Source organism: Lates calcarifer, linkage group LG17 (assembly GCF_001640805.2).
Source record: "Lates calcarifer isolate ASB-BC8 linkage group LG17, TLL_Latcal_v3, whole genome shotgun sequence".
Classification (NCBI taxonomy): domain Eukaryota; kingdom Metazoa; phylum Chordata; class Actinopteri; family Centropomidae; genus Lates; species Lates calcarifer.
In genome coordinates this window covers 21531614-21544839 of record NC_066849.1, presented here as the reverse complement: position 1 = coordinate 21544839, position 13226 = coordinate 21531614, and the positions used below count along the sequence as shown (strand labels likewise).

Genomic DNA, 13226 nt, shown 5'->3' with positions numbered 1-13226 from the left:
GTCAAGAGAGCCATGAGCTGTCACAGATGATGAGTTCTGAAAAATATTATCACAGAAAATAATTAGCATAAAAGCTTTTATTTTAAATTTGTTGCAACAAATTCAGGTTTCTTACAGCATTTTCCTTATTGAAAACTAAATTCTACCTGAAATGTATCAATAAAAATCTTCTTTTGCAGTTAATGTCACCAGTTTATAGTTTAGTTTTAATAGCATTCCCTGTCACTGATGTGCCTTTAATTATCGGTTCTATCAGGGATCATTTATGTGTTTATCTTACGGGGGTGAGCCACCTCACAGGTTGGTTATATTACCTGTTGACCTCAGCTCAGTGAGCTAAGACAATGTTTAATGCAGTGTTTTTTCTGATATGAAAATGGATATTATTCAGCACATCTAACCTCAGCAGGCCCCTCTTCAGAAACTCATATCTGCAGATGTCAAAGCTGGCTCAAAAAATTAAACTGGCTTCAAATTAATTTTAAGGAATTGTAGGTTATTTTGAATTCATGTAATCTTTCTCCATCACCCTTTCTGTTTCTTTCCATCTCTCTACTCATCTTCTCCCATATGTCTCCCCTTGACCAAAGCTGAGCGTGGATTGATGCTGTCTTTACAGTTTGGTTTTGATCAGTTAGGAAATTTCACACGGGGTCAGCTGATTTTTTCGTGTTACTCAGTGTACGGCGACAGGAAAAGTGCACTAGGTCCACGGGCGTCGAGGTGAACCAGCTGAATATAAGCCACTCAAGTTGACGACAAGTGCATTGAAAAGTAAAAGCTGCTGGCCTTTACCTTTTCTTTGTCAAAGCGCCTGTTCGGCAAGTAGTTAGTAAAGTAATATTTTCAGCCTTGTCCACAGTCTCATGACATGTTTAACAGGAAGCACAGCACGCTGGTTAAGCTCATGGCAAACTGTTACTAACAGCTAAAATGAAAGCTTGTCTGTATGTAGTCTAACTGGTTAGTTTGTCACTAATCTCCAAATTTTGCAAATTGCTATAAACTTCACTCTCTTAAACCAGTAACAGTCTGAGCTGGACTGATAGGGGTCTGTATGGATAAAGATAAAATCCTAATGATACCCATCCCTACAGCTGGTTAGTGGCTTCGCCCTGACTTTAGGCAGATGAGATATTCACTGTTCAAATAACTTCATTATAAGCCTTGTTTAAGCATAAATGATTTATATATGCACCCAATAACAGAACTTAAAAAAAATGCTTTTGCTCAAAGCTCAAAGCTTGTAAACTCAAGTTAAAACTGAGTTTTATCTCCTTTTGGGAGGGGGTATCTGTGTGTGTGTGTGTGTGTGTGTGTGTGTGTGTGTTTGTGTTTGTGTTTGAGGGGGGAGGGGAAGAGGAGTTGATTGAGTCTGTGAGAAGCTGCCACAGGGAGGTTACAGTCAAGAGAGCCAAGAGCTGTCACAGATGATGAGCTCTGAAAAATATTATCACAGAAAATAATTAGCGTAAAAGCTTTTATTTAAAATTTTTACATCTCGGAAGTGTGAACTGTTACGCCAGCGTGTGCCCTGCGACCTGCGTTGACCCCGCGGTTGCCGGGGTCCCGCGGTCGCCGCTCCCCCGACGGGCGCCGGGTGCGAGGGCCCGTTCAACGCTGCTCGCAGCTTTAATTTTTGATTATTTTGGAATAGTTTGACTGTATTTGGCTAGATAAATATGATATAAAAAGTTTGGGAACCAGCCCACTGTACGTGACTCAGCTGTTTCTGCTGATATGACTTTCTTGGCTAATAACCCTTTTGATGTAGTTTTTCTACCTACTACATTGACCGCAGGCACCATCACTCGCTATCCCGCCCATAAGCGTCACTGATTCAAATTGCAGCCGAGGCAGAGAGGGGGAGAAAGACGCGAGCGAGGCTGAGCAGCAGCACACTCTCTCACACACTCAGAGCAGAGGCAGTGAGAGGAGCACAGAGCGAGTGAGAGGCTGGGGATCCTTCAGTGGTTTTTCACTTGCATGAACACATCCGTGTATACCCCCCACAGGATCTAAAGATGTGGACAGAGGTCGGAAAGCTCGTGCTATTACATTTGTTACTCATGGAGCTCCATTGCGCTAAAGGTAAGACACTTATCTCAGCGAAGGGGGTGAATTTGCATCGTATCACGGACGGCAGCGCTTTAGGGATCGCAGCCTACTGAGAGAAACGACCTGTCTCTCAATGGGGTCCGCGTCCTCGGAACTGCTGCACTAATGTGCCTTTCAAAGACTTTGTGTCGCTACATGCATGCAACGGCTCACACCTGGATGTCCACTGTTGCCCGGGCTATGAATGCTATCACGGGTGACATAAGGTGACAATACGCGGAAGAAAAGATAGCACAACCCAACACGTGTCCAAATGCAGTACGCCGATATTACAGCGGCTGTTTGTATTGATATGGACATAAAGTGCAGGCTGCAATAACCTGCGTTTGGTTATTAGCAGCTGCAGTTTAATAAGGCGTAAACAGATTTGCCTTAAGAGATCTTTGTGTTTAAGTGCCAGCAGGACACTGGTTTTAGGCAGCCGTGGTCGCATTAAAGGTAATCTCTTGATACATAAACAACAGGCAAGCTTATTATAAGCATAATGCAAAAGTATAAGTCATATTTTAACAGGGTTGGATTTGAGAAATCACATGAATTTACCAGTGATTACAGCAGCACTGCAAAAGGAGGAAACCTATCTATTAGGTGATTTAGAGACTATAGCACTAAACAACCTCCCAGTACCCAGGGTGGGTAAAAAAAAAAATAAAAAAAAATGTTTGCAAACAACACTCTCCTGGGAAGTATGTGATCCATTTCAGTGCTGTTTAAAACGTGGAGATAGCTGCAGTATATCAGTTAACCTCCAAAATTTAAGAAGCACAGCAGTGTAAACAGTGTTTGTGGTTGAACCCTCTTTTGCTACAGGCTGGTCTTGATGAAGTGCTTATACAGCCTCTTTCCTGTAAATGACTATAATTTCCCCACTGTGTATCTATGGTTCTTTATTGCAGTTTATGAATCTCAACTGTCATATCCTGTTACACTGATATATATTTTCCTTCAGAATCTATCGCCATTCCTTCTGATTACTTGTTCTTTTCTGACAACACAGGAACTCATACAGAGTCAGAGTGTGAAACCGGGCAGTTCCAGTGCAAGAACGGACGGTGCATCCCGACCCTGTGGAGATGTGACGATGATGATGATTGCTCAGACAGCAGCGACGAGGAGAACTGTCGTAAGTAGCCCTGAGTCTGTTACACTGGCAGATAAACATCATCTCTTTGTTTGCTTCTCCATGGACCTTGTATAGACCTGCCATCATGCATGTTTCAAACAGAAGACTTAATCTAGTACAAGGATTCCCAAACATGTGAGGGATCTGTAAGTCTACTTGCATTTGGTGCCAGACCATTACTTGATGAGATTATGCATTCTGCCTTGATATGAGCTGGCGCATATATGGATAACAGTATATGCTGTAGACAACTGATTATATCCAAGTTGTATGAAGTTACACAGAGAATAAGCTTCTTATCATTTTGCTTTGGGCCCCTCTGGAATCTCCCTTTCAGCTGTTAGTCAATGCAAGATCTGCTGATTCTGGACCATTGGTCAGGTCACATGGCCACAGGAATTTTACTAATTTCTTAATAATTTCACATTAGCAAACCTCTGACACAAGCAGAGCTGCTGCCCCGCTGGGTCACTGCAGGGCCATTTCATGATATTATTATTATTGTTACTATTATCCATATCTTGCTGTGAGCTGCGTCATCATGTCAGTACTGTTATCAGCGAGACAGTTCACCCTGCTGTACTGTCTGCTAATGCTTTGGATATATAATGGCTTCACAGATCGTTGTATCTGAAATAAGGTGATAAAATTGCTGTGTTAGGTGTCATGACATCTCAGTGTTGTGTAATGCTTAGGTATGGCTGATCACAAATTGGCTGCTTTTCTGTTCTCCAAGACACTTCTGCTTCTGTGGGCACTGGGTTTATAACTGGAGTTACAGAATACAGAACTGCATATACAATACTTGGCAATCAAACATTGTATTACATCCCTCAGGAAAGTGTGAAAAAGACCAGTAGTATGCGATTCTGGTTTAAGTGCCTCGGACTATGTCCCATTCAGGAAATTGCTCAGACAACCAGCTGAGTAATCATCGCTTATAAATTTGTCACGGTACTAATTGCTTGAATGGTTATATCAGTGGCCAATTGATTCATCACTTATCTTGGGGACCAGCACACCAAACCCATGATTCTCTCATCTCATAAGCCCACCGTGGCGGTGGCCGCCGATATCTTGGGAGTTTCCTGCATGAATGTCGTGACATTTACAAGCACGTTTCATTGACTGGAGAAACTGATTGGTATTATTGGACATTTAGTGGGCAATGCTTGGTGGAAGTGGAATTAGATTTTAATTAGCTCCCCTAACAGGTGATGTTTACTTTGTTGTTTGGTATAGATGTTGCGCGTACTGAATGTGAAAATGCTACAAGGTGACAGACTCCTGTTGTAACTGAGCCACAATGTCTGTGGCAGAAATTTGCTCTGCCTCTTTCTTCTTTCTTCATTCTTTTAGCTACATATCCTGTAAGCTTCAGATGTGGTTATGCTTTCCTCTTGGGTTTCTCTGTCACTCTCCCAATGTCTTCCACACTCTGTCTCTACCTTTATGTACTTTTTCCCTCCTGCTGTGCCTTATAGTCTCTTCCGTCCCTTGCTCCCTCTCTCCCTTCGTTGTACCCACCTTGCGTGCTCTATTCTTTGAGTGCTTCAGCTCTCAGCCTGTGTTGGAAGTTGGGTGCTTCCTTCTAAAAACCTGTCTCACTTCCTCAGCATTGTAGAACCCACTAAGGGGCTTTCCTCCCCCCATTTTTAAAATCTCTTGTGGACACCTTGGCAGTTCGAATGCCAAAGAGGCTATGCCCACTTGTCTTACGCCCACAAAGAGCATCAGCTGACAGGTTGGTTGGAGATAAATCCAACAGCGTGACTCTGGTTGCCGGAGCGATGCTCAGTGGCTGGCAGAGTGCCAGCCCTTCGAGCATATGCCAGCACTACCACTGTGCCCCCTCCCTAAAACCCAATATCACCAGCAAAGCTCAGTGGGGAGAGGGAGGAGGTTGAGGAGGAGAAGGAGGAGGAGAAGAGATGGGACAGATTTGATTGAGAGGAACAGGACGGTGTAGAGCAGAGATGATGAAAATAGGAGCAAAGCAATTTGGAGGAATTGGGGGGTGGGGGTGGAGAGAGGAGATAATTACGAGGGTGAAGTTAGCTTAGCAAATGCAAAAAAAAAAAAAAAAAAAAAAAAAAATAGTTTCACTCACGGTATGGCAGAGATAAATAGGTTTGATATAAGTGTCATTTGAAATAGGCTGTACATCAGATGATTGACATAGCTCTCTTGGCTGTCATTGGTCTTCACTTCTCACTTTCAAGATGAAACTTCATAATGAAAGACTAGAAAATGTTAACGGTCAAATGTCTCTTCATTACGGTCAGATGATAAGATCTAATATCTGTCTGTCTTTTAATATGTCAGTGCATTTTATGTCCTTTTCTTGTGTTGTATTACTTGTGATGCTTGTTCTAATTAATTTCAATGTGTGAATTAGACTTCTCTGTGGTTAACGTTTAAACTCTTAAGAACCATAAAGCACAAGACCTATAAACACCTACATCATTGAGTTTTGTTGTTATTTTGACTCATGTGATTCCCCTACAGTCTGTAGGCAATAATGTGCACGTAAATACACCTGGAATGATTCTGTCACACAGTACACATCCTGGCCAGGTACGCAGGTGTGTTTATGCATGAGCTACAGTGTCTGTGTGTGTGCCATCAGTCAGTAGTCACATCACCCATCTCTTTGTACACATGCAGGTCTCTCACAGCAGGGATTACCTCTGTAGCATTCTCCCACTAGCTGCTATATTCGAATAAGTCTTGCTAGATTGGGTTGTCTTTTGTGCCTTGTCTCTCCTTTCTTTCATTCTCTCTTCTTCCTCCTCCTCCTGCTGCTCTCCTCCCCTCTCTTCTCTTTCATTTTCAACATGCCTCTTGGTAGATTCAGCTCTTGTTGCCCTGGGAGACGGTAAAGTGGTGGTAGGGTTTTTTTGTGCATGTGTGTGCCGTCTTTGTAGTGAACACAACACTCATGCACATGTGTATGCGTACACACGGCAACTCTCCACCTCTGCACGGCTCTGTATGACCTATATTTCGGTTGTGGAATATACAGAAAAAAGGCCTTATCATTTTTACAGCGGATTTAAGTGGATTTAAACATGCCTAATCCAAAGTGCCAGTGTAAAATCATCTCATATCTGAACCTCGTGTTAGCTTTCAATGCCCCCCCCCACCCACACACATTGCTGTATAGTAGTCTCCTCCAAATGGCCTTGGTCACACTGCACTACAAAAACAATGTCAGAGTGATTATCTTGAAATCAGTTGCAATGATAAGTGGTGCAACAGATACTCTGTTAATCAAAGAGTTGATCAATGGAAAATTAACTGCCATTAGTTTTGATGGTTGTCTAAGTCGTTTATCAAGCAAAAATGCCAAACATTTGCTGGTTACAGCTTCTTAAATCTGAATATTTTCTGCTTTTCTGTCTTTTATATAATGTTTATTGAATATCTCTAGATTTTGTGTCATTGGTCGGATAAAACAAGCAATATAAAGATGTCACCTTGGACTCAATTTCCGATACTTGTAGATATATAAGTGTTAGTTGTGGCTCTAGTAATGATTCACATGGTGATAAACACATGTTAAGTTAAAGGATAGGAGCAGATTCCCGATCTTAAACCCCCAATGAACCCTGAAAACCTAGTGTTTCACAACAGTTACAGATAGGGGATAGAAAGAGAATACATAAGGGTGGGAAGAAAGTTTTTGTTGTGTTAAGTGTCAGTGTGCATATGTGTGTGTGTGTGTGTGTCACAGCAGGACAATGAGTCTGAACAGGTCTGAGAAGGGGAGCGTCTCCTCTGCAGTCTGAGATCAGCTTCCCATAGAGGAGACATCACAACACATTTCACGCCACTGCTGTGTGTGTGTGTGTGTGTGTGTGTGTGTGTGTGTGTGTGTGTGTGTGTGTGTGTGTCTTTTTATCACACACTGTAATAAGAGACTGCAGAGAAGCGCTTCAGGCATAAAAGGCATTGTACTGCTAGGCTCACAGAAACACATTTTGGTCACCTGCTGACACACACACACTGAGCTGTGGCACAGCTGGGGTCAGACTTTTAATGGGAGGAGTATGAGGTCAAGGGGACCAGTGGCTTAATCAATTACATACAAACACACACATACAAACACACAATGAGTATGTAGGAGCTGAACTGTGTGGCACCACACGTATAGATTAAAACAAGAGAGACACACTGCTTCTGCAAGAACAACAAACACACACACACAAAGATTTGAACTGAGGGTCAATGCCAGCATTCATCATATTAGTGCTGAGTGCAGTTTCTGAACAGGTATATTTTCTATTTTCACTTATCTAAAAACCTAAGCGTAAACTTACACCTTCGTTCAGTGCAACCACACACACTGACACACACTGACACCCCACTCCATCATTTGGTTTTCCGGACTAAGGACATGGGGTGTGTGTGTGTGTGTGCATCTCTGTGAAAAGTGTAAGCAGCTGCAGTGCCTAGTCTCCAGAGAATGAGAACCACTGCTGTGCTGTGTGACTACTGAGGCACTGTGGGACTCGCTTTGTATGTGGATGTATGTGTGTGTGTGCGTGCTTCATCTGGTTGGCTTTGTGTGTGGAGAGAAAGCATTTCATAAACAGATGACAGCACATAAAGACACATAAGTCACTGAAAAGAAAAAGCAGTTGTTCTGAAACTGGCTGGTTGGTAAACTTGCCAGTTAAAGGACAGTTCTGTTTTCATATAATTTTGGTTTTAAACATTATTTCAATATTATTCCAGTTTTTCTGCACAATGAGGAATCATTTAAAAAAATTTAAATGTGCTCTTTTTTGGTTAACCATGAATGTTTTCTTGTCTGTAATGCATAAAGAAAAAGAGCCTCTGATTTTTAAATCATGAGAACATAAGCACAAACCGTACCGTAAGTGTCAATGATTATTTTCCTCAGTAGCCTGTGCTAAGACTTCAACTTATGTATGTTGAACTTCTGGCAGCCCTGTAGCTAAACGCTGAGGCAGTATGTGGCCACATACACACCAATAAATTAAAACAACACATCTCTGTGTTAATAAAACATGGGGCTTCTTATTGGAGATGATACTCTCTGGCCCTCTGTTGCTCTGTTGACACATTAAAGGGTAAGACTGCCAGCTGGCCAGATCTCCTTGAAACATGATGTATTCCTTGAAGATTGAATATTAAACATAATCAAGTAGACAAGTTGTCACATGCAGCACTGCTATCCTGACAGACGACAAGCCCAGAATGTGCCAGGGCGCCACCTTTGTCAGACACTGTATCATGCTCTACAAGCTAACAATACCTGGTGTGCTGAATAGGTGTTGGGTGCAGCGGTGCAAAACAGCAGCAGGGTAATTTTAGCTGAGGTCAGTGCTGGCCTGAGGCATTTGCTCTCACTCTCTTTCTTTCTCTTCCACCCTTTCCCTGTGTCCCTGTTTATTGTTCTGTCTGTCCTGCTCATTTTTGCCCACTGTCTACCTCTCGCTGTCTCTTTCTGCATCTGTTACCCCTCTCTGTCTCTCAGTGTGCCTCTCTCTCTGTTTGAAATAATGCCTTTGTATTGACATGAAGGGCAGGGGTATGAGTTGCCACAAGCCTACGAGGAGGAAGCAGACACTGTGAGTGTATGTGTGTGTGTGTGAGAGAGAGAGATAGAGAGAAAGTGAGACTGTGCTGTCCATCTACATACTTCTAATCCAATTAGCGAGTGTCTCAGTGGGTGAGACTGCACTGTGAGAAGTGTGTGTCAGAGAAAGCAAAGATAGGAAGAACTAGTGAGTTTGCATCAGCCTGAAGGCTCGTTTCTCTTTCTCTTTGTGTATGTTGATACTCATATAAAAAAAAAAAATAAAAAAAAACAGCTGCGTTGCCCCAATGTTTTTTCCCTTTGTCTTTCTCCATCTCCCCTCACTGTGTCTTTCAAAATAGGGGCGTATTTATTTGCAGAAGAAAACTTTCACTCCACATTTATTCCCAGTAACCCAACAAGGTTATTTTTTGGTGGGAAATTATAAAATATCCCTTCACAAAAGCATAATGAAAGTGGAAGAGCATGATAAAATTTCTTAATTATGGCAAGTTCTTTTGGGATTGGGATTGCCACATCAAGAGTTGATTCAAACCCATCACAGTTCCAAAGTATCTTGAGTGAGTGTTGATTTTCTACCAGCATCCTAATGTACAAGTCATAAAGTTGGTACACTGGAATGATGCTAGGTTTATTTCTTTATTATTGTTGAGCCACAGGTAGCAGAAATTACAGCTCAGGTAGGCTGACAGTACCAGTTCACACAATGCTAATTAAGTGTTAAAGTTGCCCTAAACAATATTTTTATATTAACAATTGGAATTGAAAATTGGAAATGACTGTTGTAATGTGAGATGGTACCACTTGTAGTGAGGAACCCACAGAGAATTACCACCCACTGTGCAGTTCTTTTAGCTCAGTGTGTTGGTTATAGGGCCCTCAACACTACTCACCAGCAGTATTGTAGAGTTTTCAGTAAACTTCCTGATAAACCCACTGTATGTTACCCTGCACCAATATGCAGACAGACAAAGCTGGTAGTAGCTGCTATGGAGCCAAATGCTTTTCTCAAGAGCTGGTGACCAGAAACAAATAAAGGAGAATGAACATTGGACTTACATTCACCAAGCAGACAGAAACATAATCACAAATAAATGCTGCTCTGGGTCTGCTGGATGTGTACAGTAAATATAAGCAACTGTTTGCTAGTATTTTCTGTTTGCTAGCATGGTTGCATGTCAAATTTATGTGGTGATAATATGTCAGTGTTGTGTTGTACTGCTTGTAAGTAGCCACAAAAATCAATTTGCTGTGTTTAGTATTTATTTGTAGTATGAATGCTTTTGTGAGGTGGGTGCAGTTTGAAACTAGAATGGCACTCAGTAGAACACATATATCCACCAAGGCCTGTCTAGATCTTACAATGGAGCCCCTTTAACCAGATCCACACCAAAATGGAATTGATGGGTTCTTCCCTGGCCCACGCCCCATCACTCCACCAGGTTTGGTGCAAATTGGTTTTGTATGTTTTGGATAATCCTGCTGACAAACAAACAAACAAACAAACATTGGGTGAACACATGCCTTCCTTCCTAGAGGTGATAAATTGCTCTTTCTCAATCACTGGCCATCTATTGAAACATGAATGTCAAACAAAAACTTTTAAATGACAGGAGAAGCTGCTTAACACACCTACACTCTCATCTATTTTCTCCTGTACAGAATGGCGAGAGAGTACAGCTGCCAGATGGTGAGGGCCTGCAGCATAGTCCTGGTGTCACAGACAGTCAAGGTGTTCTTTTTAATATAAAAAAAAAAACCGTGTTCGTGGCTTCTGCTTCCACCTGCGGAAGAATGTGGCTGACCCTGAGCATAACATAACTGCCTCTAGCTTGATGAATGTTGCAAATAAAGTAATAGAAGGTTATCATGATTATTCAAGGTGAAACATACTGTGAATGGAGAAGGAAGAAGGAGGAAATCAGTTAGTTGGAGGAAGTATCAGTAGAAACTTTGCCAAAGAAAAGATGTTGGCAGTCTGAAAAGTGATACTTTTGAGTGAGTCTTTGTTTTGGTACTTTGTTAATTCTTGTTCTTCCTCTCCTGTTCTCATTATCTCTCTTCTTTTCTGTATACAGTACTCCCAGTCCCCTCTGTCTTTACTGTCAGAATTAGCTCGTCCGTTTTCGACAGATTTGCTGGTGTTGTTTGTCTGCACCGCTCTGCTGCAAAGTCACTTATTGTTCAAAGTCAAACTCCGATAACACTACAATCCTATTTCCCCACCGTGTGCATGTGTGTATGTATAGCTATGTGTCATTCTCGTGTGTCTCTTCTTTGTGCCTGTGTTGTTGTGTTGTGCTGTTGTTATCCCCCCCCACCCCACCCTCCCTTCCCCAACCCAGCCGTGTCTGACAGGGTATCATGGCATTAATCCCCAGCTCAGATTAACTGAATGTCTTCATGTGCCTCCATTTTATTATTTACATTTGCTGTAATCCTGTTTTTCACCTTGCGCTCTGTCGCCTGGTATGTGCAGGCTGAGAGCGGCGTATGAAATGACAACTAAGAATGCTGATGAATAAAACATGGCTGCTAATACCAGTCTGCTGGGCTGACACCGAGATAGGGCCCTTGAGTGCTGCATGTCAAAAGTTTTCATGAGAAGTTTTACACGGAGGCTACAAAGTGGAGGAAAGAGAGTTTAGTCTGGCTCTCTTTTCTGATGATATTGCCTCAAATTTCCTTACTATATTTGCTATCTCTCAGTCTTTCTCTGTTCTGCTTCATTTTTGTCTCTATACTTTTCTTTTTCTTTCATTTGTCTTTACTCTGTTGCTCTAAATTCTACTCTTTTTGTATTGTCTGCCATTGTTCTCCCCTCTCCTCTCAGTCTCTGTCTGTGACTGGAGAACTAACTGTTTTTCTAACTGTTTGTTCACCTTGATTCATTACATCCTACCCTGTCTCAGTGTCTCTTGTCAAATAAAATGGGAAATTGTGCTTCGAAGCTGGGAAGCAGGAAATCAGTTTGGTCAAAGCGGGAGTAAGGGTTGTGGCGAATTTGGTGGGTGTGAATTTGTGCCCATTGATAAGAATTTGTATTTTGATTCTCAGATGGGTGACACTAGATTTTCTGGCCTAACACCTGCAGAGAGAAAACAGATGGAAAGAATCTTTGAAGGTGTCAAAAACAGAAAAGGTCTTAGAAAATATGTGTAAACAGAGGTTACCCTTCCATCTCTGGCAAAAAATATCTCGTCATCATATTTCATTTAGCAATAGCTGGTTTCTCAAATGTATTAGCTATTTTTCACTGTTTAATTTCATTGTAAATTTAATTCCTTTGGGTTTTGGACTGTGGTTCTGACAGTACTGACAATTAGAAAACATTGTCTTGGATTTTTGACTCTCTGAAAGGTCATTTTTCTATTTCTTTCTCACATTTAATAGACTGAGTTAATTGGCAAAATAGTTGTCAGCACTTATGAACCCTAATTAATAAATTAGATGGTTACTTTTTGTCATTAATGTAAGACTAATTTTATATCAGACAGAAATTCCAAAGAAATGTTGCCTGAAGTGACAGTTCAACCCACACTATAGTCAGTGAAAGTTGATGAAACCAACAACCAAAGCAACTTGAGGATCACCAGCTTGAGAAAATTAGTTGAGATCTTCAACATGTTTTTTTTCCTCTCCCCCACGTTTCTTCCAGTCCAAGTCCACACCTTTCTCACTGTCGTTCTTATTTAGTGCTCCTTCCCTCTCTCTCTTATGCTCTCTTCGTCCCATTCCCTCCATCTGGCTTTTGAATGAAGCTGTTTATGTAGATTACACTACACAACATATCTCCTTCATACACACGCCTTGCCAGCTCCTAAGCCTGAGAGCGAGTCTTTTACCTCGAGGGGATTGTGCTTGTCATTCGTTGCAGGATGTTAGGGCAAGGTGGTGGTGGTGGGGTTATTCTTTGATAATATAGCCAGTGCTCAGTAATACTGGTTATCAAAAAGAAGAAAAAAAAGCTGGAGTGACACAAAATCTCTCTTTCTCTCCCTCACCCTCACACACACACACACACACACACATACACACAGCCAGTGTTTTTTAGGATGTACAGAGTGCTAATGTAAAACTTGCAGCATGCTTTATTATCACTTTGCATTAACACTCCATCAATCTGAAGGGGTAGGGGAAACCAGGAGGTTACATTGATGAGGACTACATTTTCAACTGCTGACTGAGAAGAAAAAAAAAAAATCTTGTTCTGATTATCCTCTGAAACTCCTGGTAAACACGCATCATTGGAGGTGTATCATAAGTAGAAAATAAAAGCTGATACGCTGTGGTTGCTGGTGCAGCATGAGGAGTCTCTTAGGATGTATTGACGTGCCAAGATGCTCTTCAGCTATTAAGGATGTTTAGCTGCTTTGCAAAGCTTTCAGCTTGTGCTTTAAAGATGCTTCGTTGAAA

At 41.7% G+C, this 13226-nt stretch overlaps 1 protein-coding gene across 4 annotated transcripts in view; it reads left to right on the top strand.

Annotated features, from left to right (window-relative positions):
- The first annotated feature begins 1859 nt into the window (after positions 1 to 1859).
- lrp8 (low density lipoprotein receptor-related protein 8, apolipoprotein e receptor) overlaps positions 1860 to 13226 on the top strand; it is a 158891-nt gene continuing 147524 nt past the window's right edge. For all 4 annotated transcript variants that reach the window (XM_018690820.2, XM_018690818.2, XM_018690819.2 and 1 more), the window contains exons 1-2: positions 1860 to 2091; positions 3116 to 3241. In XM_018690820.2, the coding sequence (XP_018546336.1) occupies positions 2025 to 2091; positions 3116 to 3241 (193 nt within the window). In that variant the 5' untranslated portion in view covers positions 1860 to 2024. The remainder of the gene's footprint in view (positions 2092 to 3115; positions 3242 to 13226) is intronic.